General features: G+C 36.4%; 2 protein-coding genes across 5 annotated transcripts in view; both read left to right on the top strand.

Annotated features, from left to right (window-relative positions):
- The window catches only part of LRRK2 (leucine rich repeat kinase 2), a 211,469-nt gene extending 201,661 nt beyond the window's left edge, over nt 1–9,808 (top strand). For all 4 annotated transcript variants that reach the window (XM_086399919.1, XM_086399918.1, XM_086399917.1 and 1 more), the window contains 4 exons: nt 3,277–3,429; nt 4,669–4,877; nt 6,719–6,790; nt 7,643–9,808. In XM_086399919.1, coding sequence (XP_086256045.1) covers nt 3,277–3,429; nt 4,669–4,877; nt 6,719–6,790; nt 7,643–7,764 — 556 coding nt within the window. In that variant the 3' untranslated portion in view covers nt 7,765–9,808. The remainder of the gene's footprint in view (nt 1–3,276; nt 3,430–4,668; nt 4,878–6,718; nt 6,791–7,642) is intronic.
- An 11,889-nt stretch (nt 9,809–21,697) lies between these two features.
- MUC19 (mucin 19, oligomeric) overlaps nt 21,698–25,826 on the top strand; it is a 130,393-nt gene continuing 126,264 nt past the window's right edge. Inside the window, 3 exon segments of the mRNA XM_086404318.1 lie at nt 21,698–21,778; nt 23,692–23,856; nt 24,976–25,042. Coding sequence (XP_086260444.1) covers nt 21,698–21,778; nt 23,692–23,856; nt 24,976–25,042 — 313 coding nt within the window.

Here is a 25,826-nt window from a genome sequence, read left to right as displayed (position 1 = left end):
CTCAGCCCTCTGGGACTCCCGAAAGCAAGCCCCACTGCCATTCAATACGAAATGCCCTGGGGGCTCATCTTCCTGGTGCAGGGCTTCTGGGTTGGAGAGCTTAAAGTGGGGTTTGAACTTCTCACTCCTTTGGGAGTGCTTCTGCAGTTGTAAATATTCTCCCATTTGTGAAGCGCCTACCTGGGGGTATTGGATTGGACTATATCATGGCCCAGTCCCTTTTACCTCTCTCAATTTGATTTCTTCTTTGTATTTTTGGTTGTAGAAGATCTTTTCTGGTAGGTTCTAGTCTTTTTTTAATCTATGATTGTTTTTCAAATAGTTGTGATGGTGTGCCTGTGAGAAGAGGTCGGCTCAGGGTCTTCTCCTCCACTTATCTTGCACACTTTCCCTGTGGATAATTTTAACTATTGATTGTAGGAAATGAACCTTAGGAATTAAGTCCTCTCTAGAGTTGATAATTATGCAGACATTTCCTCAAAAGAAAAGTTATACCAATTTCAAGCAGAATAAAATAAAATATAAACCTTGTTCCAATTTGTTGTTTCAGTTTTTTAAATTGTGTTTTAACGAAAGCATTGCAGTTGGTTCTTATTCATCATATTCCTCAGTGAGAAGCAGTGTAGGGTTTGGATAAGAGCATAGATTGTTCATATCTGGCTTTGTCATGTATTGGTTATGTGAACTTGGCAAGCTCTTCTCAAATCTTCAGTCCTCTCTAACCTGAGGGTGGTAATGTACCCTGTCTCAAAGAGATACTTGAAAAACTAAAGAATAAAAAGTAATATAAGGAACTTGATATGAGATCCAGCACTTGGTAAGCTCTCAATAAATGTTAGATAATTATCATGGTTATTATTAGCTTTAAGTGAGAAATCTTTATCTCAGGGCATATCCTAGTTTTTCAACATCCATCTAATTGCCCAAGACTGAAACTTGGGAAAAATCCTTGATTCTTCTATTTCTAATTCTTTATCCAGTTGATGCTCTTCTTGACTCTCAAATACGTATACTTCTTACTGTTTGCTGCTACCATGGGCCAAGCTGCCATCTACCATCAAAGGCCTGGCCATTTTAACAATAGCAGAGAGTTCTCAAACCTCTGATTGTCTTCCCTTCAATCCATTCCCAACATTCAGGCAGAGGGATTGTTCTAAAATGCAAATCAAGCTGATGCCACTCTCCTGCTGAGAAGTGATCAGTGATATTCCAATGTCCTTTGCATGAAGTCCAAGTTCCTTGAGATGACTTACCAGACTTTCATGATTTAGTCCTTGCTCATCTCTGTAGATTCATATTTTGCAACCTCCTTACCCTCTGTGTCTTAGCCAAAATGAATTTGTCTCAGTTTTGAAGACAGCATGCTCCCTTTCACTCCAGTATTTACATATGGTTCTTTGTTTTTCTGGATGACTACTATGCCTCTTGTCTGTTTAGTCTAAGAGTCACTTCTGGGTGGCTGTCTGTGATCCCACTGTGGCAATTAGGTGCCTTAGATTTTTTTTCTTCCATTGTATTTGTTATTTCCCCTCACAATAGCTGTCACAAAGGTTTATAAATGTACTTTTAAAAATAATTTTCTCAATACCACTAGACATACTGCTTAATTGGCTGCACATTAGAAGCCACTAGGTAGCTAAAAATAATCTGATGCCCAAGACCTGCCTCAAAGCAATTAAAGCAGATGAATTAAGACTGGGGTGGGTCCCCCATGTTTGTATTTATGTTTGACTCTCAAGTGATTCTAAAGTGTGGTCAGAGTTCAGATACACTGCTATATATGGTAAGTTCTCATGCATGAGGATTTTCTGTTGTTTTTTTTTTCCCGGAGATTTGTTTCCTAGCATGTGGTAAATATTTGGTTAAACGTATTCTCACTTGGGCTTCCCAGGTGGCGGTAGTGGCAAAGGACCTGCCTCCCAGTGTAGGAGATGTAAGAGACACGGGTTTGATTGCTGGGTTGGGAAGATCCCCTGGAGAAGGAAGTGGCAACCCACTCCAGTATTCTTGCCTGGAGAATCCCATGGACAGAGGAGCCAGGCGGGCTATAGTTCGTAAGGTTGCAAAGAGTCAGATATGACTGAAGCAATTTAGCACACACGCACATTCTTATTCTGTAATTTCCACTTTTAACCAACTTAAACAGGCCTGAAGATATAAGAAGAAAAGCATCCCCCTCCCCGCATTCTTGTATTTTACATAGAATGTTATGAGGTCATGGTATCAATTAGCCCCCTAAAATTCCCTTTAAGATTTGGAATATAGGTGCTTTACTAGATAGAATGGCCATAAATATCAGGCTCTCAAAGATATTCATTTTCAGAAAGAGATTAGCACCCAGTTTCACAGACACTTCTCAGAAGTTGTCACCCATTGTCTAATATCTCTCTCCAATTAGGAAGATACCATGGCAAACAGACAGGGTAGTGTCAGGACATACTAATGAATATGATTTTATATTTAATAATATCTGTAATATCATTATAGATTAATATTTTATATTTAATGCATCAGTTATGGAAAAAGGAATGACTGGTCTGTTTCAGTAAGTCAGGGAAGAATTTGAGAGGAGCTGACATTTAAATTAAGCCTTGAAGTACAACTTGGAGTTTGCCATGCAGATGGGGCCTTTGGTTGCCAATCTGTTTGTGAAATGCCAAATATACTAGGTTGGAAGGTAGATGTTTAAAAATGTCTGTCATTTTCCTTTATTTTCAAAGGGGAAAGAAAAATGACAATTTGCATTCTAATATTTGGATGATGGTGTGGATTTTTTTCCCCCATACCTTGACTAGCTTGTGTTGAGGCAGATATATTTTAATATTTGAAGACTGCCACTAAGGTGGATTTAAAGGTCTTATGATTTTAAGTGTAAATGGGTGACCCTTAATATCCCAGTCATTCTTGACAATGTGGATTTTTTTTCAGTATTATAAAGTTACAGATATTATGATGATTTTCTTAGACATCAAAATACTTTACATATTCAGATAAAATAATATTCTATAAATAACCAGATAAAACTGAACTTAATAAAATAGAAAATAAAATAGGAAGCAAATTTAAATTTTATTATCAAGGAAGAAATATGAAGTAACCAGAAGTAGGTGAAGTATCAAAGTATTCTGTTCAGAATGGTTAGGGGATAATATGAAATAATTGCTTCTTTTTCAAAATAGTGTTAATCCTTTATATGCATTAAGAGCTAATATGAAGTTGTATTACATTTGAAAATAATAAAAAAAAATTAAATGACATTCTTTTCTTTCCCTCTAGATTTTCCTATGCATCTTTCTGTGATTCCAACATCATAGCAGTGGTGGTAGACACCGCTCTCTATGTTGCTAAGAAAAATAGCCCATTTGTGGAAGTGTGGGATAAGAAGACTGAAAAACTCTGTGAACTAATAGATTGTGTGCACTTTTTAAAGTAAATTAATATTTTCTTTAATTTCTTTTATTGTGGAAAGAGTACTATGGGACCTGTCTGCTTAACAAATGTTTAAGTGTGCACTGTGTTGTTGAATGTAGGTACAGTGTCATTGCTTCTTTATTTCATGCCTGTAAGAACTGTCCTTACCCTTCAGATTTCACAGAGGGAGAAATTATGGCTTATTTTTCTTCCTTTATACTTCTAAATAGATAAATGTTAAAAAAATTTAGAAACAAAATCGTTAATAATTTTTGGCACCATCTGTTGGTATCCAGCAAATTTCGTCTTTGGAAAAAAATAGAATCATAATAGACATGGTTTCTTACATGTCTATTACAAAGTATTACAAAGAAAAAGTCACAAAACAATATAAAATCTGGGTGGAAAATGTGCTAGACTGACCAGGCTCAAGTGTGTAGGAGACTTCACATCACCCGCACACCTTGTGTGCTGCCGCTGGCGTCCAGGACCATCACCAGTTTTATTTGCTAGCTACTATATAGTTTTATTTTGGTTTTACTGTATAGAATTTTTTTTTTTTATCTTCTAGAGAACATTTTGATTATATACCATATCTGTAAATTGAGATTTCAAAGTTTACTAACACTTTAGTTTTTCTCTGGATGGTGAGGAGATTTCTGTTTGGAAGACCTGACAGTTCTGCCTAGTCCTTTCCTAGAGTTCTAAAATTATTGGAATTTTTTACTTCTGGATACCTCATTTTTGTCATGAATTATTCATTAGCTCAGGAAAAAATTCAGTGATTTGGATTCATATCTTTTACATGTAGATGATTATAGTTTTTATTTTCTTTTATAACTTTTAAACTTCATGAAAAAAATGTTGAAAGTAATGCTTTTTTTCTTTATATTGAACAGATACTATTCATTTTTTGCTGCATTGTATAGGTTTGTTATATATAAAAATTATATCCATCTTATTTATTTCAGAGTTTCTTGAAGTTGAGAGGCAATTGTTGTGTTATCTTTGATAATTTATGCTTTAAGTAGCAAAATGTGGCTCTTTGACGTTCTATATTTAGCAAAATTTGACATTCTATATTTAGCAAAATTTCATATAATTTTAATGATATGTAATGATTCTTGTCATGTATTCATAATCCAAAATGTTGTATATATATATTATGTGTGTGTGTGTCTGTATATATAGTCACATTTATTTTATCTCTTTATTTTTGAACAAAAAGGATTAATGCATGCTTTCTTTATGGTTTAGGGAGGAACTGGTCAGAGTAAGCAAGGAATTGAAACACAAAATGTCTTATTCTGGGAGAGTGAAGACTCTCTGCCTCCAGAAGAACACTGCTCTCTGGATAGGAACTGGAGGAGGCCATATCTTACTCCTTGATCTTTCAACTCGTCGGATTATACGTATAATTCACAACTTTTGTGATTCTGTTAGAGTCATGATGACTGCACAGTTAGGCAAGTTTACTTCCTTTAAATCTTTTTTCATATTCTCTTAAGACTATAAGAATATGTTTTTTCTTCACTTCCCAACATTGTATGAAGTGTCTCAGAAATTCATAGTGAAATTTTGCAAGATATATTTTGAATAGGGGCCTTATAAGCATGAAGTGAGTAGATGTTTTTAGTCCCATAAGAGAAGCAGGTATTTCAAATGAACACTAAATTTAGGTCTTACTTTCTCTTTTTTCTTTATAATTAAGGCAAAAAATATATAATGTTATAAGCAGATGATTATTTTGATCTTAGTTTAAACTTTCTACCCTTGTTAAGGAATACCATTTAGTTTTTCTTTCTGTAAATAAATTTATATTTTTGTACAGTATATATTGCTACCAGTGTATATTCTTATAGCAATATATACTTCATAATCTATATACAAATATTGGGAAATCATTATCTTTTATTTACTTTATGTTTTCTGTTGTTCCTACTTTTCTACTCAACTATGAAGAAATCATGATAGCACATGATGCTCACACTTAACTCTTATTTTGACTAGTTATTTGCTTTAGGGAATAGACTTAGTATTTATACAGAGTTGATCACAAAAATGGGCTTAAGTTCTATAAAACTAGAGTTTATGTAACTTTGGTGCTTCCCTGGTGGCTCCACAGTAAAAAAAATCCACCTGTAATGCAGACGTGAATTTGATCTCTGGGTCAGGAAGATTCCCTGGAGGAGACCATGGCAACCCACTCCAGTATTGTTGTTGGGAGATCCCATGGACAGAGGAGCCTGGTGGGCTACCATCCGTGGGGTCACAAAAGAGTCGGACATGACCTAGCTACTGAACAACATCAATGGATGTAACTTTAGCAAATGAATGATAAAAATGTTGGAACAGGATGGAGACAACAGTAAACCCTTTTACAGGAATGTATTAAGGACAGACCAATGTTTCTCTTCAGTCTCACAAATTTTCCATGAATAGGTGTCAGAGTTGCAGGAAAGTTAGAATTAGGGGCGGACACGACTGAAGCGACTTAGCAGCAGCAGCAGCAGTGACTAACGACTGCCAGGACACTTGTCCATGCGAGCAAAGTAGTAGGTGTATGGGGGGTTGTCTCTCTAGTCTTACTCACCAAGGTTGTTGTATCCTTTAATTTGTATGTACTTGGTATCCAAATGGTTGTTCATTACTGACATTAAAGGGCAATTTCAATGGGTTTAATTGATTTTTTAAATAATTTAAACATAATATACAATATATGGCATGATCTAGCTTCACCTCAGTTTTCTCACCCTTGTCTTTTGCTGTATTCTTCTTTGCTCTTTCTGCTCCAGAAGAAAGTTCAGCCCCTCTTAAATACATGCTTCATCCTACCTCAAAGTTTTGTGTGTGCTGTTTCATTTTGCGGAGTTAACTTAGTTACTGTTTAGTAGCTAATCTCATCACTAGACCATAAAACTCCATTTGTCTCTCTTTAATACATTCCTTTAAAAGGAACTTACACTCTCTCTTTGATATATAGCTTTTGTTGGAGGAGTAATATATAAATATTGAGCCCATTTTGCAGAGAATTTAAGCTGTTTTCTCAGATTCACACAATAAGAATCATAACAAGAAGGTAGATCAGATTTTCTAACTTTAAAAACGTACTGGTCACCTTGCAGAGTATTTTTCGTTCATCACCTTACAGAGTATTTTTTGTTCAAACTCAGTTGAGGGATCTCTTAAGTAGTGGAATTGTAAGTTAATTTCCAAGGTTTTTGTGTCTTAAAATATGAACTGTTGTACTCTTTAAAGTCCAACTTATTATATTGTTTTAACAGAACTCTTTTATTTTTTAATAAAGGAAGCCTTAAAAATGTCATGCTGGTTTTGGGGTATAACCGGAAAAGTGCTGAAGGTACACAACACCAAAAAGGTAATGTTTAATAGGATACTGTGTTCCAAGCAGACTGCAATGACATGAATGATTATAACATATTATGTTTTTATACATTTAGGTAAATATTACATATGCATACAACTTTAGGCATTTTTAATTGATAGCTTCTTTATAGTTCAAATAATCTAGAAATAAATCTTCAAAATTAAGTTTTAGTGATTTAGCAGTGTAATATATTTTTCTGGTGAAGTAGAGCTAGCAACCACTATTAAATGAGAACTAGCTCAAACCCAACATGGGTATTTTTCCTTAGATCTTACCTACTCCGTATTATCCAAATCATAGTCTGATTTTGAAAAGTGTTTGAAAAAGCTTTATTCTTTCAGAAAATGAAGTTTTATGTTACTAAAGGTCCATTGTTAAAATTTAGTAGTTAGTTCTATAATGTATTTTAAAACACTTTCCAAATATAATTTCTTATAAATGGTAATAATTTAGTATGTTACTTTTATATGCATATGTGTATATTGTGTGTGTGTGTGTGTGTGTGTGTAGTCCCAGGTGGCACTAATGTTAAAGAACCTAGATGCCAGTGCAGGAGAATTAAGAGATCCAGGTTCGATCCCTGGGTCGGGAAGATGACCTGGAGGAGGGCATGGCAACTTGCTCCAGTATTCTTGCCTGGAAAATTCCATGGACAGAGGAGCCTGGAAGGCTACAGTTCATGGGGCCACAGAGTCAGGCATGACTGAGCACACACACACACACACACACACATAAATATATACACACATACACATTGGTCCAACAGCTAAATATAAATTAACAAAAGATAAAAATGTTTCATGGCAGATCTTTGTAACATGATTTGTTTTTTTGATTTTCTAGAGATACAGTCTTGCTTATCTGTTTGGGACATCAATCTTCCACATGAAGTGCAAAATTTAGAAAAACATATAGAAGTAAGAAAAGAATTAGCTGAAAAAATGAGAAGAACATCTGTTGAATAAGAGGGATATTGGAAATCTTTATCTTTGGATAGAAAAATGGTTATCTTCTCTTGTAAATATCTTTAAAAAATGTTTATGTATAAAAGAATAATTTCCACTACTTGCTGTTTGCTATATGTATATGAAGGAATGTTTATAGATTTTATTTTGTAAAAATGTACAAAATTGTTACCAGTGAAAATATATTTTAAAGAACTATTTTAAATGTAATATTTCTTATATATCCTAATTAAGTTTATGGATTAAGTAATAAAAGGGAATCTAAAAAGTACTTGATTGTAGTACTCATACTGAAATTTACAAAGTGGATAATTTTTTGTTTTGTTACTCATAATGAAGGTTATGTTTATTTTGCATTCTATGATTAAGACAGGTCTATTGCTGGATTACCATCTATATATTCTGTGAAGTGGAATAAAAATAGAAAAGTTTAATACATTCCTTCTTAGATTGCTTTAAAATGCAGTTATCATATATACTTGTAAATAGACATTGAATTTGCACTAATGAAGCCCTTTGCTGGAACATGAGTTATTTTTGTTGCTGATGTAAACAATGCATCTCATACAACTTTATCTAAAACAAAATGCCATAAAATGTGCTGATAAGAAACTAACATGTTGTCAAAATCCTCCTATCCAAGAAAGATGTAGCTATTCTCTTTCCTATATTGCAACTCTGTCTTCAAATATGAAATCATAAAGTTTTATAATTGGTGTAAATAAAATGTTCAGTCCTTCAAGTGATATTGTTATATTTTAATTTTGATTTTAAGTGCTAAACCACACCATTGACTACTTGTTCCCAATCTTCTTCACTCCAAATATTAGTACTCATCTTTTTCCTTAATTTGTGACCTGCAAATTCTACATCAGTCAAAATAGAAACTATTTTCAGAATTATAGAATTCTACAACTCCCACCAAGACCATGGGGTAAGAATGTAACATTCCAGTTTGCTGAAACAGAAAGGAGCTTTAGCTATGATGGGTACCTGTTAACCTAGTCTTCTAAATTATACCTGAACTGTTTAAATAAATTCCTATAGTTGGAGTGTTGGGCTTCCTTGATAGCTCAGTTGGTAATGAATCTGCCAGCAATGCAGGGGACCCCAGTTCTATTCCTAGGTCAGGAATATCTGCTGGAGAAGAGATAGACTACCCACTCCAGTATTCTTGGGCTTCCCTTGTGGCTCAGCTAGTAGAGAATCTGCCTGCAGTGCAGGAGTCGTGGGTTCGATCCCTGGGTTGGGGAAATCCTCTGGAGAAGGGAAAGGCTACCCACCCCGGTATTCTGGCGTGGAGAATTCCATGGACCTTATAATCCATTGGGTTGCAAAGAGTTGGACACGACTGAGCAACTTTCACTTCACTTCACTTCCCTTCATAATAGGAGTGCCAGGGTCAAGTACCTAGGTAACCATTTAAGTGTCATTTCTGCTTTAAAAGAAATTTGGAGGGTGGGGAGTGGTAAATCTGTTGGCCCTGGCCAAAATTTCTTATTTCAAACTATTCCCTGTGATAGGATGAAAGTGAAGTGAAACTGTTAGTTGCTTAGTCATGTCTGACTCTTTGCAACTCCATGGACTGAAGCCCACCAAACTCCTCTGTACATGGGATTCTCCAGGCAAGAATACTGGAATGGGTTGCCATTCCCTTCTCCAGGGGATTTTCCAAACCCAGGGATTGAACCTGGGTCTCCTGCATTGCAGGCAGATTCTTTATCATCTGAACCACCAGGGAAGCCTATAATAGATAACTAGTCTATTTAATAGACTCAAAACTGAGAATTTTATTATATGAAGCCTTTAAATTTATGTTAATGGTAATTTATGTATTTTTAACCCTGATTCTCCATTTTCAAAAGGATCTATGTTTTATTTGTTGTGTAGTTTAAAAAAAAAGTCAGAAATAATGGAACTATTTGTTCCTGTGATATTTCTCATTGTTACTTTGTATTTACATGCCAGTTGTTCCAAAAGATAATTATGAAGAAATAAAAAATGAACATTGTATTTAAATGAAGTAATAAACATTTTAAAAGCACATTTGTGAATTTTAAAACTTTGTTTTGTTTTTCACATGTAAGTCTGTAATCCATCTAAACTTTGTATTAATCTGTGTATGTTACATTCCACTATAGGAGTTGCTAACTGAAGTGTTCTCCTGGAGTACAATCAGTTGTCAGGATATAAACCAGGATATAATCTCAGGATATAATCCAGGATATAATTTCAGGATATAACCCAGTGGGCATAATATATTCTATTTTCAAATTCTCGTAGAAATTTTAAGAATTTTTCACTTGAGTACTATACAAAAAATAAGACCGATTTATTTAAAAAAATAGTCATTAATTTTTTTTTCTTCTATTTGGAACACTAAAAACACTACTAACCATTATCAAAACATAAGTATTTACCATAATTAAAAATATACTTTTACATGGGAATTTTAGATGTAAAGAAAAGGGAGCCCCTATAAATCTAATTCTGGCAAGCATTGATTATGTGTGAACTATTTAGCTATTTTTCATCAAGACAGTAAGACATATATTGATGAAAGAGTGCAGAGGTAGCAAAAGAGATGGCCTTCTTGTCAGTTTCATTGCTGCTTACTGGTTTGCTTTTTATGTCCTGCTGCTGCTGCTAAATCACTTCAGTCATATCCGACTCTTAGCGACCCCATGGACTGCAGCCTACCAGGCTCCTCCGTCCATGGGATTTTCCAGGCAAGAGTACTGGAGTGGGTTGCCATGTCCTACATTGGTCTAAATTCCATGTCAGACTATTATAGCAAGGGGATTTCCTTGTGACAAAGTGGTAGCTGCAAACAGTTAACAGGATTTTTTTCTGCACTTACTGAAATAAACATATTAAGTGCAACTCTGTCAGTGGTGTTCACTATGGACATAATTTTTTAATATGAAAATCAGTGTGACTGATAGGATTTACGATTTTCTCTTCTCCAGTGAATTGCCTGCAGCTGCCTGTTTCCTGATGGTACATCCCTGTTCTGAATTGGGTAATATTTTGTGTTACAGGGTAGAGTGAGAATGCTCTGACTTTTTGTTATTAGCGGGAGGGTAACTGGGAGTAGAGAACAGGGTTGAGGTTGAAGATCATCCAGTAAAAACTCTTCTGCCTTAGCAAAGAATTACTTTTTTTGTAGGTAACTTTCATGTATTGCAATCAATCCCTTTTTGCTCCCCCTGCTACAATATAGGTTTTTAAAAAATTTATCTGCTTCATATCCACCATGTCTGAGCTACATTACAGACTAGCACAATACCCCTGGAACATAATTATATATGGGAAATTTAATTTGGCATTCTAAACCATCTATTAATTTCTTAAAAATTTCTGGACAGTCCCTTCTTATAAGAGGAAATTATAACATAAATGAGGTAATTTCAGTTTTATGTGACTAATGCTGCTGCTGCTAAGTCACTTCAATCGTGTCTGACTCTGTGTGACCCCATAGACGGCAGCCCATCAGGCTCCCCGATCCCTGGGATTTTCCAGGCAAGAACACTGGAGTGGGTTGCCATTTCCTTCTCCAAAGCATGAAAGTGAAAAGTGAAAGTGAAGTCGCTCAGTCGTGTCCGACTCTTAGCGACCCCATGGACTGCAACCTACCAGGCTCCACTGTTCATGGGATTTTCCAGGCAAGAGTACTGGAGTGGGTTGCCATTGTGTACTTGAATAAATCTGGGAGACTTGAATAAATTTGAGACACTGTAGCTCTTAATTCACAACTGATTTACAGATCAAATTAACATCACATGTGTTTCCAAAAAACATCAGGAGACTATTGAAAGTTGTTTTGGTTAGATGCCTAGAAAAAAAAAAAACTTACATCTTCTCTGAAGGAATAGATATTTGTCCTTTTTCTCAAGTAACATAAGTTTTTAAAGACAAGTGTACATTTTAATATACAAAACCTACTAATAAAGATGACAACATGAGAAAGAAGCTTCACGGTCAACTCAGAGCAAAAGAGGTCATCTAAGGAAACGATGTCAAAGTTTATTTTTGGGGGCTCCAAAATCACTGCAGATGGTGATTGCAGCCGTGATATTAAAATAAAAATAATAATAATAGAAAAATAAAAGATGGTTATTCATTGGAAGGAAAGTTATGACCAACCTAAATAGCATTTAAAAAAGCAGAGACATTACTTTGTCAACAAAGGTCCATCTAGTCAAGGCTATGGTTTTTCCAGTGGTCATGTATGGATGTGAGAGTTGGACGATGAAGAAAGCTGAGTGCTGAAGAATTGATGCTTTTGAACTGTGGTGTTGGAGAAGACTCTTGAGAGTCCCTTGGACTGCAAGGATATCCAACCAGTCCATTCTAAAGGAGATCAGTCCTGGGTGTTCTTTGGAAGGAATGATGCTAAAGCTGAAACTCCAGTACTTTGGCCACCTCATGCGAAGAGTTGACTCATTGGAAAAGACCCTGATGCTGGGAGGGGTTGGGGCAGGAGGAGAAAGGGACAACAGAGGATGAGATGGCTGGATGGCATCACTGACTCGGTGGACATGAGTCTGAGTGAACTCTGGGAGTTTGTGATGGACAGGGAGGCCTGGTGTGCTGCAATTCATGGGGTCGCAAAGAGTCGGACACGACTGAGCAACTGAACTGAACTGAAGAGTCCAAATATTAGAACTGTGAAACAGAGTCTGCAAAAAAGATAAGCTTGAACATTTTTTCAGGTATCAGGAAACCGGAAGTATTGCATGACTAAGGAGATTTGAAAATGAACCAAGTGAAACTTCTAAAAAGGAGAAATACAATAGCTATAGTTAAAAGAAGCCATCTTTTTCTTTTTTGTTGTCTTTGCATTCAGAGAGCGCAGTGAAATTGAATCTTTTGTTGACTTACTTTTGGGGGCAAATATGCATGTGGCAAGCCATGTTCAGTCGTGTCTGACTCTGCTACCCCGTGGACTGACCTCCAGGATCCTCTGTCCATGGGATTTTCCCAGCAAGAATACTGGAGTGGATTGCCCTTTTTCCCTCCAGGTGATCTTTATGACCCAGGGATCAAACCTGTGTCTCCTGCATCTCCTGGGTCTCCTGCACTGCGGGCAGATTCTTTACTGCTGAGCCAGTGGGGTAGCCCAAAAATGTCATAGATTAGTTTAATAGCATTTTAGATAAACAAAAAGTTAGTGAACCTAAAGATAAGTCAAAAGATATTTTTTATAGTGCAGCAGGTATAGCAAAATAGATTAATCATGTATGCTGAGTAGTTAAGAATCCTGTGGGATGGGGTAAGAATTTCAATTTTCTGGTTGGACTATTAGAAGAAGGATAGGGGAGAAGTGTTTCTGAGGAGACAATGGCTAAGAAATGGCTAGAACTGATAAAAGATAGCAATCTTTATACAAGAAGACTTGAGAATTTAAATTAGGATAAACTAAAAGATAGCTCCACATAGACACAATATAAAAGACCTGGGTGAATCTCATAAACATTGCATTGAGCAATTAAAGCCAAACATAAAGAATAAACATTTTGCTTCTGTTCATATAAAAATTAAAACAAAAATTGAGCTCTATTGTTTAAGTATGCATAGATACATGGCAAAACTAGAAGCAGTAAAGAAATGGTGATTACAAATGTCAAGACAGTGATCATCTTTATAAAAGAGGAAAGGAATTATTGCTTCTCAATCAGGCAGGTAGGGGATTCTAGGATGCTGGAAAATGTTTTATATCTAAAACATTGATGATTAGATGGGGTTTGGTTGTATAAAAATTTCTAAATTATACATTTACATTTTATATACTTACTCATATCATCTTTCAATTAAAAATGAGATCATACTAATTTACCTGCACTGAATGAAGTAAATTGTCCTGAAGACATTTGCTAAAAAATGTTTCAAATTTCTGTAGTTCTTCTTCTCTCTTTGTATTTAGTTTTTTAGTAGGGCATATGGTTTGATAGGGAACAAATCATCCCGAAACATTCCCTAGATAAGGAAATGTATCATTTATTGCTAGCTATTAGCAATTATTATTATTATCAATTATTATAATTGATCTAATATCAATTATTATTGCTAGCTAACATCATTGCACACTGCGTTACTCAGTTTTAACATTACAGTTAACATTATACACACAAAATAATTCTGAACTTCTAAGCTTAGAGTGTTGAGTATTAAGACATCAGATCAGATCAGTCGCTCAGTCGTGTCCGACTCTTTGCGACCCCAGGAATCCCAGCAGGCCAGGCCTCCCTGTCCATCACCAACTCCCGGAGTTCACAGAGACTCATGTCCATCGAGTCAGTGATGCCATCCAGCCATCTCATCCTCTGTCATCCCCTTCTCCTCCTGCCCCCAATCCTTCCCAGCATCAGGGTCTTTTCCAATGAGTCAACTCTTCACATGAGGTGGCCAAAGTACTGGAGTTTCAGCTTTAGCATCAGTCCTTCCAAAGAAATCCCAGGGCTGATCTCCTTCAGAATGAACTGGTTGGATCTCCTTGCAGTCCAAGGGACTCTCAAGAGTCTTCTCCAACACCAAAGTTCAAAAGCATCAATTCTTCGGTGCTCAGCCTTCTTCACAGTCCACCTCTCACATCCATACATGACCACAGGAAAAACCATAGCCTTGACTAGATGGACCTTTGTTGGCAAAGTAATGTCTCTGCTTTTGAATATGCTATCTAGGTTGATCATAACTTTCCTTCCAAGGAGTAAGCATCTTTTAATTTCATGGCTGCAATCACCATCTGCAGTGATTTTGGAGCCCAGAAAAATAAAGTCTGACACTGTTTCCACTCTTTCCCCATCTATTTCCCATGAAGTGATGGGACCAGATGCCATGATCTTCATTTTTTGAATGTTGAGCTTTAAGCCAAATTTTTCACTCTCCACTTTCACTTTCATTAAGAGGCTTTTTAGTTCCTCTTCACTTTCTGCCATAAGGGTGGTGTCATCTGCATATCTGAGGTTATTGATATTTCTCCCAGCAATCTTGATTCCAGCTTGTGTTTCTTCCAGTCCAGCATTTCTCATGATGTACTCTGCATATAAGTTAAATAAACAGGGTGACAATATACAGCCTTGACGTACTCCTTTTCCTAGTTGGAACCAGTCTGTTGTCCCATGTCCAGTTCTAACTTGCTTCCTGACCTGCATACAGATTTCTCAAGAGGCAGGTCAGGTGGTCTGGTATTCGCATCTCTTTCAGAATTGTCCACAGTTTATTGTGATCCACACAGTCAAAGGCTTTGGCATAGTCAATAAAGCAGAAATAGATGCTTTTCTGGAACTCTCTTGCTTTTTCCATGATCCAGCGGATGTTGGCAATTTGATCTCTGGTTCCTCTGCCTTTTCTAAAACCAGCTTGAACATCAGGAATTTCACGGTTCACATATTGCTGAAGCCTGGCTTGGAGAATTTTGAGCATTACTTTACTAGCGTGTGAGATGAGTGCAATTGTGCAGTAGTTTGAGCATTCTTTGGCATTGCCTTTCTTTGGGATTGGAATGAAAACTGACCTTTGCCAGTCCTGTGGCCACTGCTGAGTTTCCCAAATTTGCTGGCATATTGAGTGCAGCACTTTCACAGCATCATCTTGAAAGAGCTCAATGGAATTCCGTCACCTCCACTAGCTTTGTTCGTAGTGATGCTTTCTAAGGCCCGCTTGACTTCACATTCCAGGATGTCTGGCTCTAAGTGAGTGATCACACCATCGTGATTATCTGGGTCATGAAGATCTTTTTTGTACAGTTCTTCTGTGTATTCTTGCCATCTCTTCTTAATATCTTCTGCTTCTGTTAGGTCCATACCATTTCTGTCTTTTATCGAGCCCATCTTTGCATGAAATGTTCCTTTGGTATCTCTGATTTTCTTAAAGAGATCTCTAGTCTTTCCCATTCTATTGTTTTCCTCTATTTCTTTGCATTGATTGCTGAAGAAGGCTTTCTTATCTCTTCTTGCTATTCTTTGGAACTCTGCATTCAGATGTTTATATCTTTCCTTTTCTCCTTTGCCTTTTGCTTTTCTTCTTTTCACAGCTATTTGTAAGGCTTTCCCAGACAGCCATTTTGCTTTTCTGCATTTCTTTTCCATGGGGATGGTCTTGATCCCTGTCTCCTGTACAATGTCACAAACCTCATTCCATAGTTCATCAGGCACTCTATCTATCAGATCTAGGCCCTTAAATCTATTTCTCACTTCCACTGTATAATCATAAAGGATTTGATTTAGGTCATACCCAAATGCTTTAGTGGTTTTCCCTACTTTCTTCAATTTCAGTCTGAATTTGGCAATAAGGAGTTCATGGTCTGAGCCACAGTGAGCTCCTGGTCTTGTTTTTGCTGACTGTATAGAGCTTCTCCATCTTTGGCTGCAAAGAATATAATCAATCTGATTTCAGTGTTGACCATCTGGTGATGTCCATGTATAGAGTCTTCTCTTGTGTTGTTGGAAGAGGGTGTTTGTTATGACCAGTGCGTTTTCTTGGCAAAACTCTATTAGTCTTTGCCCTGCTTCATTCTGTATCCCAAGGCCAAATTTGCCTGTCACTCCAGGTGTTTCTTGACTTCCTACTTTTGCATTCCAGTCCCCTATAATGAAAAGGATATCTTTTTGGGGTGTTAGTTCTAAAAGGTCTTGTAGGTCTTCATAGAACCATTCAACTTCAGCTTCTTCAGCATTACTGGTTGGGGCATAGACTTGGATTACTGTGATATTGAATGGTTTTCCTTGGAAACGAACAGAGATCATTCTGTCATTTTTGAGATTGTATCCAAGTACTGCATTCGGACTCTTTTGTTGACCATGATGGCTACTCCATTTCTTCTGAGGGACTCCTGCCTGCAGTAGTAGATATAATGATCATCTGAGTTAAATTCACCCATTCTAGTCCATTTCAGTTCACTGATTCCTAGAATGTAGACATTCACTCTTGCCATCTCTTGTTTGACCACTTCCAATTTGCCTTGATTCATGAACCTGACATTCCAGGTTCCTATGCAATATTGCTTTTTACAGCATCAGACCTTACTTCTATCACCAGTCACATCCACAGCTGGATATTATTTTTGCTTTGGCTCCATCCCTTCATTCTTTCTGGAGTTATTTCTCCACTGATCTCAGTAGCATATTGGGCACCTACTGACCTGGGGAGTTTCTCTTTCAGTATCCTATCATTTTGCCTTTTCATACTGTTCATGGGGTTCTCAAGGCAAGAATACTGAAGTGGTTTGCCATTCCCTTCTCCAGTGGACCACATTCTGTCAGATTTCTCCACCATGACCCACCCATCTTGGGTTGTCCCATGGGCATGGCTTAGTTTCATTGAGTTAGTGTGGTCTTAGTGTGATTAGATTGACTAGTTTTCTGTGAGTATGGTTTCAGTGTGTCTGCCCTCTGATGCCCTCTTGCAACACCTACCGTCTTACTTGGGTTTCTCTTACCTTGGGCTTGGGGTATCTCTTCACGGCTGCTCCAGCAAAGCGCAGCCATTGCTCCCTACCTTGGACGAGGGGTATCTCCTCACTACCGCCCTTCCTGACCTTCAGTGTGGGATAGCTCCTCTAGGCCCTCCTGCGCCCGCACAGCCATGGATCCTTGGGCGTGGGGTTGGTCCTCCAGGAAAAGTAGAAAAGAGTAGCAGGTTTGGGGCAGATGATTATTTCATTTTGACATTTATTTTTGCTTTTTGTAAAACATGCAGATGGGCATGTTCAGTAGATAGTTGTGAGTGCTGATCCAAGACTCAGAAAAAACAATGTGTCAAAGGTAGATCTGTAAGTGACCTTTGAGAGGTCATCTGTATTGGTTTGCTGCTGCTGCTGCTGCTAAGTCGCTTCAGTCGTGTCCGACTCTGTGTGACCCCATAGACAGCAGCCCACCAGGCTCCCCTGTCCCTGGGATTCTCCAGGCAAGAACACTGGAGTGGGTTGCCATTTCCTTCTCCAAGGCATAAAAGTGAAAAGTGAAAGTGAAGTTGCTGAGTCGTGTCCGACCCTCAGCGACCCCATGGACTGCAGCCTTCCAGGCTCCTCCGTCCATGGGATTTTCTAGTGCTGCCATCACAAAGGATTGAAGACTGGGTGGTTAAACAGTATGTGTGCTAAGAAACTTCATTTGTGTCTGTTTCTTTGTGACCTTGTGGACTGTAGCCCACCAAGCTCCTCAGCCCATGGGATTCTCCAGGCAAAATTCCAACCCACTACTGGAGTGGGTTGCCATGCCCTCCTCTAAGGGGATTTTCCCAACCCAGGGATCAAACCCACATCTCTTATGTCTCCTGCATTAGCAGGCGAATTCTTTACCACTAGCGCCACTGACAAGCCTGTTTACTCTTGAGGGCTGTGAGGGAAGCAACTGCTCTAGGTCTCTCTCCTTGGCTTATAGATGGCCATCTTCTCCCTGTGTCCAGATTGTCTTCTTTGTATACACGTCTGTTCAAATTTTCTCTTCTTATAAGAACACAATTATATTGGATTGAGTCCCACCTTAATGACATTTTAATTTAATTCTTTAAAGACCCTACCTTCAAATATGGTTACAATCTGAGGCACTAGAGTTTAAGACTTGAACATATAAAACTTTGAGGGATCACAATTCATTCTATAAAACCATCATTTTAAAATATGAGAATATGAGATGGCCAATGAAGAGGATCATACTGGAGAAGGCGCTGGAGCACATTTGGCTTCAGAAGAGATATAAGTGAACAGGCTGAGGAGTAGACAGCTTAAAGATGCCCAATGGAATCAAAAGTGTCAGAATGTTCGATAAGGATCTATCTGGACTAAATAACAATGCAAATAAATGTGGTGATTAAGCTGTCCATGGTGACCATTTAGAGAACTCAGTTTATAGAGTAGAAGGCCAATGGAAGTGGTTTGAGAAGTATGCCTAACTAAGAAAGTACAGGATGAATGAAAAGACAGCAGTGAATGCTCAGATGCAGAAGAAAGCTGGAAAGAGGGAACAATATAATACACGGGGTGAGAGGGTAATATTAAAAGACAAATAGAGTGATCTTGAAAAATATGTCTTACGTTGAGCACAAGAAACGATTTCAATGATACCAGGGCAGAGAGAAGACAAAGTTTAGTGAGGGATATAGCCACTATAAACCTCTTTATCAAGAGAAGGCCAATGTTCTAACTCCTCTTAAAATTTTATTCAAAGAAGTTGACTGAATAGCTGTATGTATCAAGGCCACTATAATATCTTTATCAGAACCCTGAGAAAGTTTCTTGTTTATTCTTTTATAAAATCACTCTCTGAAAGTCTGTTCCTATATTACCAATTTCTTCTGCTTACTAAATATTATTTCAAGAACATTTGGCAAAGTTAAATTGGAGGTGGTAATTTACTGTAGAAAATTATTCATTTTCTATATCTAATGTTAAATATGATTAATTACTTATATAAATTTAAATAATATTGATTCAAAAATTCAATTGTATTTTTTTTTATATGAAGCTTCCCATACAGCAAAAAGGTTCTGATTTCCAGACACTCAACTTTCAAACATAATTTCAGATCATAATATATGAAAGTAGGGAACTTGGTTCTGCAATCCAAACAGACACTGTTTAACATTTTCTGTATTTGCTTCTGGTGCAAACAGTATTGATAAAACAAACGATCTTCCCATTCTAATGTCACTGTTCTTTCAAATGTTGATTTTTCCTCCACCAGTATATCATTATGTGTACAGACACTTAAGCCACATCCTTTTAAATCAAGAAGGAAACATCTAGCTATTGTTCTTTTTGATGGATGTGTTTTAAGCAATGTACCGTAGTTATGCAGTGTATGTTTTAGTATTATTAGATAGTTTTATCCAAACAATATACCATTACAAAAGAGGTAAAGTGCTTAATTTCCTTGTAAACACAAGCTACCTAATGAGAAATTCCAGAACAAAAGTGAGTCTACCTCCTAGAAAAATTGTTTTTACGGACACTATTTAACATTTGCTAAGTTGATAGTTTTAATTCCTTTAAAAATACTTTTCCTTTTATAATACCAATGATGGTTACTTTGAAATCTTAGAAGGTCAAAAAGAATAACCTGAAGTGTAATCCTGAAACGAGTGGTTGAGGAGAGAGGCACTTGGGTCAAACAAATGCGGTTTGTAGCTTACATGCTTTCCTGCATAATCAGTGAATTATCTGGTTTACAATGAAAATTGAAAAAAAAAAACCTCAAAGAAAGATCACAAATATAAATATAGTTACTGGCATTTTATTGTCATCTTGGCTTTTAGCACCACTGTAAACCAAATTTGATCTGTGGTTATTAACTTTTTTTTAAATTAAATAAGTATATTTATTAGCATCTCCATATTTTGTGTATTCACCTGCTCTCATTTGATCTATGGTTATTAACTTTAGAGTGAAAAAATTCTAAGAAACATATTAAAACTTTGTAACAATTTTTTTTATTACTAGGCAAATCGGAGTTGATAAATGCTAACAATTTACTATTAATACTGCTAGTAGAGCATTTTCCCTGTGTTATTAATTGAGACTAAATCTGGACTAGAAAGTTCAAATAGTGGGAAACTTTTCTTACTATCAATATGTTTTCTGTTTTAGTACAATATGTCTAACTCAGTGATACTGTATTATGTTGAATTAAATCTGTTAACATGAATAGCTTCAGTACTAACACCTATTATTATTATTATTGCCATATTATTTAATGTAATGCTTATTTTTGAGCCCAATAAAAATTATCCATTAAATCATCCATTCAATATTTACTGAGCATCTAGTATATGCCAAGCTCTTTTCTAGGTATTGGGACTCAGCAATGAACAAAACACATTGAAGATACCTGTCCTAATTGAATTTGCATTGTAGAACTAACAACAGATAATAGTTACATGTATTAAACAGATTAAATAAAAATGCATACATTCGATGGTGGTGAAAGCTATGGAGGAAAAAGTCAAGCAGAGAGAGGGAAGAAGGGCCTTGGGGTAAAGTTTGCAATTTAAAATATTCAGAGAAAGTGTCTCTGAGAAGGTATTATTTGAGCAAAGATTTATATGAGATGAGGGGTTGTTATTTAGGGGATGCATTAGTAATTGCATAAAAGTATAAAATGACTTTAAAAGAAACTTAAAAGTTCTTTTAATTTGCTTTGAAATTAAAATATTAATTTTAATAAAACATTAGGGTATAGAGATATAATGGCAAATATTTATGCTATTTAACTATCTCCTGGACATTTATTTAAAATATATATAAATTATCTAATAAAATTTTAATCTTTAACATATAGAGAGGCTTTAACTCATTAAAGCTAATGTTTAATTATAGCTTTGAAAAGAGTTATTTTGGAGGAAAATAATTATAACATGTAAACCAGGTCATTAGCTTTTTGCAAAATATGTCATTAAAGCTCAAGTTTTAATGAGGTGAGTGAGCAAATTCAGTGGATAGCCAAAGAGAAAGTATTTCAGTTAGAGAAATAGCAAATGTAAACACTTTGATTCTATCTGATGAGCTTCACCAAAGACAGAGAAGCCTCTGAGCTTGAAGAGAGCAAGTTGGTAGGAGGTGAGATCGGAGTTGGGACTAATGGAGTAGGGCCTTGCAGATCCATAGAGCTTGGGTAGTTACCACAGAAGTAAAGGGTTTAGAAAAAGAGATCCAAATTTAAGCTTCTAGTCCGTTTGTTAAGAGGGCTTGTAAATGAGAAGAAATCAGCAGAAGATAAGAGGGAGTAAGAAATGAAGAAGGAAAAAACTGGAAATTGCATAAGTCAGGTGTGTCAAGAAAGAATTAAGTGTGTTAAATATTATTGAGAGGTCAATAAAATAAGAACTGAAAACTGACCATTGGATTGACAAAAGAGTATCACCTATGTCCTGGACAAGAGCACATTGTGTGAAGTGCTAGAGAGAAAACAATGGAAACTAATAAGTTCCCGAGACAATGAGAAGTCAGAAGCTGGAGTCAATGAGCATAAGAAACTCCCTTGTGAAGTTTAACCATCAAGGGCAGTGGAGAAGTGTGGTAAGAGACCTGGGAGGGAAGTGAGTTCAACAGTTAAAAAAGAACAAGTTCATTGAGAAATAGTTCAGATACATAAATTTGTTTGTTTTATTATATTTATTCATTTCTTTTAGTGAAGACAAATAAAAGCATGTATTTATACTGTTGGGAATAATCCAGAAGAGGAGGGAAAACTTGATGATATGGATAGAGATGAACAAATTACTGGCATGATGTTCCTGGATGGCATCCAGTACACAAATGGGGAGGCCAAGCTTAGGTGGCAGCACTCAGTGTTGATCTGTATTAATAAGAAAGTTGCAGAGTTCAGGGTACAAATAGTAAAAGATGTCTTTATGCGTGGCTGTAGATGTTCTCTTTTGATGTTTTTTATTTTCTTAGTAAATTTGGAAGTAAGGTCATTGATGACAGGGAGGTTGGGAAGGAGACATTGGCTTTTGGGAAAGAGAAAAAATATGAGAAAGAGAAAAAAGCAAATAGACTACAAAATATAATTGACTGACTGTCTTAAGGATCCACTTGGGGTAGTGAATTTAAGAGAGATAGGATAGCATGACCATGTATTTTTACCCTGTGATGATTATCTGCTTAGTATAGATAGAGAAAAGTTTAATTTAAGCCATGGTTGTATTTTTGCCCAGCAAGTATAGAGAAGGTCAAGGGAATTGGGGATTCATGCCAGGGAATACTGATAATAGTTGATCATAGACTTCAAGCCAAGGAAGAAAGTACATTAATTGTTGAGGGAAGTGAAGGTGAATGAAAGGCTCTTGTTGTCGTTCAGTTGCTTAGTCATGTCTGACTCTTTGTGAACCAATGGACTGCAGCAGGCCAGACTTCCCTGTCCTTCACTATGTCCCCAAGTGTGCTCAAAATCATGTCCACTGAGTTAATGATGCCATCCAACCATCTCATCCTCTGTTGCCCCCTTCTTCTCATGCCCTCAGTCTTTCCCAGCACCAGGGTGTTTTACTGTGATGTTGAGTGGTTTGCCTTGGAAACGAACTGAGATCATTCTGTTGTGTTTAAGATTGCACCCAAGTACTGCATTTTAACTGTGAGGGCTACTCCATTTCTTCTAAGGAATTCTTGACTGCAGAAGTAGATATAGTGGTCATCTGAATTAAATTCACACTTTCTAGTCCGTTTTATTTCACTTATTCCTACAATGTTGATGTTCACTCCTGCCATGAAATGAGTGCAAGGTAAATAGGCTCAATGAATTATAGTTCTGAGTGGGAATCAGTGGATTGTTATAATCAGACTACTAGAAGTAGTGATCTGGAAAGACGGAGGACACTGAAATTTTGAAATTGCATTTGTCTTTATTCTTAATGCATTTCCCACTTGGAATCTCTCTGATTCTGCATATCCAAGTCTTTTTCCAGCCCTTAGCCTATGAAACCATGAAAATTTCCCTGATTTTCTCAAGGTGAAGAAAATCTCTGTCTTTCTTACTTCGATAGTGTTGCGTACTAAACTCTACTTATAGAAAATTTCTATCTTTCATGTATTCTTATTTCCCCCAAAAGCTTGTAAGTAACTTTATGTTTCATTCAGGTCTCTTACATGCCTAAGCCCACAGTCAAGCACATGAAAGAATAATTACATCACAATGATAATGTGAAGGGAGGAAATCTCCACAAGAAAGTGTATGTTTAAAGAAAAGAACATCACAAGTGGCAGTATTTAATGGTGGCAATGTTCTCTCTGAATTGTACTTTTGTTTTCTGTGTTGGAGAAAAATTCTCACCATACAGTCTTTATTTGTGAGTTATTGAAAGGATCAGAGCTGGATTTTTAAAAAATTATGCTTGGTGAAGTGGTCCTCTGTTACCTCCCTCTCTGTTTGTGGCATGAAAGCCTTCTCCCCATGGTTTCTGTGTTCCTCTCTCTGGGTCTCTGTTCTACAGGTAAAAATCTGGTACTTTCAATTCCTGACCTTCAATAAATGTGTTACCTTGAATAGGAAAGTGAATTTTAAGTACATAAATCTGTGGAATTCTGCCCCCTGTCGAAATGATCTAAGAATTCAGCAAGATGTTGAGGAGCAGGGGGCCCACGAGCACAAGCACCCAGTATGTTATGAGGAGGCCCTCAAAAGAGGCAGGCATCACCTTTTCTTTGAAATTAGAGGAGACATGAGTGAATAAAGGGGAAGGAAAGGAAGGTTTTTACACCTTTTCCCTTTCTTGGGATTCTTCTGCTTTTCTGGAGAGAATAAACTGAAGACTATTTTCCCTCTGAAGTTTTTCTTTGGTAGTGATGGGGAGCAGATGAGAAGCAGATCAAAGCCATGAAAAACATCAAAGCATCATCAAAGCCATGGGGTCAACCCTTCTGTTTTTCAGGTCCAATCAACCAGTATCAGGCATTTAACCCTCTCTACCTGCTCAGCCAAGACTGGATTTTCTCTTCCTAAATCCTAGTTTGAGCTTGATTTTTCTATCCCAGAATATCTACATATATAATTCATGGCTGGCATTTTGTATTCAAGTTTTGGCCAGAAACATTTTTTCTGATGGTCTTGCTTTCATACATTTTCTACTTACTTATATGCCTGATTATAAATTTCATGGTAAAATGTGTATTATTGGAGAATTATGTATCCTTGTGAGTAATAATTACTATAACCATGGTGCACTTAAATACGTCCATATGTCTATATGTATACCCTGTGTGATAGTCACATATTTCTCTAAGGAAATACCTGTTCATATATCATTAAGAAAAGAGTTCTTTGTCTCCAGGTAGGTTAATGTTTAAAATACATTTCGTTGTTAACAGAGAGACAATTACAATATTTAATCATAGTATTTGAGTTTCTTGAGGTATTAAGACTTTTGCAATGATTAATAGAGTACAGATAAATGTACATCATTGGCGTATTTGGTTTTTAATCTGGGACTTTTAGTTCCTGCCTTAGCTGTTTGCCTAGGGTGGCAAGAGGGCATGGTCTGCATTTGGCGTGAGCTGGACTTAATTCAAGATAGAAGATGTCACAGAAATAAGACACTAAACTGACTTGAGATGGATTTCATCTCTGGTGAGCTATGATATTTACCTTTGCCCTGTCAGCACTAAGCTTACCACACCTAGCCCATGATGAAATATAGTGGTATGAGTGAGTATAAAAGCTCCAGGTAGAAGGAACCCTATGGATCTGATTCTCCACGATGACTGTTTTCCGTTTCTAGGTCCCAATCACCACCATGAAGTTAATATTTTTGTGTTTGGTTGTGGCACTTTGCATCTTTTGCAAAAGTAAGTGACTAATTTAAAGAATCCTTCCATGTTTGATAGATCCATGCATATATTTGTTGAAATGTTTCATGTTCTATATTTCAAATATTTTTCTTCTGGGAAATCTTTCCTGCACCATGAGTAGGATAATAAGTAAGAAAATTAGATTTTAATTTTGTTATGTATTGTTTCAGCTTTAACAAGCCTGACTTAAGGGAATATCTTTATCTGTTAGCCATATGCTTAGAGATATTAGTGAACAGATTTTTGATGACTCTGTTTTGAACTTGAATCTACCTCAAAACTAAAGACCCACACCAATAATTTCAGTTTTCATAAATCATAAAAGTATCCCCAGTTAAAAGACTAGCTCATCATCAAAGAAAAATTTTATAAGGAGAATGTTTTTTAAACTAAAACTTTCATGGATATTTTAGAAAATCAATTAATTAATTTCTAGAGTTTATTGAAAGATAAGATTGCTAATAAATCTTTTTTTTAAAAATGAGCAAAACAAAATAAAAATATTTAGAAACAAATGTATTTCTCATCCTTCAGTTTGTTTCTGAAAAGTGTAGGAAAACTGTAACATCTAAACATAAGGAGAAAAGTGCAAAAGAGAGATTAGTTATATATTGAAATTTTAAATCTATTTTATAAATTTAGGAGTAGGACACATTTTACTTTTCTGTGAGAAATTATAATGAAGAAAACTACAATTATTTACTATGATTAAGAGAAAACATTCTTATTCTTAATCTGGCTACTTGGGAAATTTTAGATAGACCATTAGAAAATGTTATTT

The sequence above is a fragment of the Bos grunniens genome, chromosome 5, assembly GCF_055505025.1.
Source record: "Bos grunniens cultivar Pamir isolate PY7600 chromosome 5, Bosgru_T2T1.0, whole genome shotgun sequence".
Taxonomy (NCBI): domain Eukaryota; kingdom Metazoa; phylum Chordata; class Mammalia; order Artiodactyla; family Bovidae; genus Bos; species Bos grunniens.
Note: the sequence above shows the minus strand (reverse complement) of the source record. Positions and strands in the feature narration are given on the sequence as shown.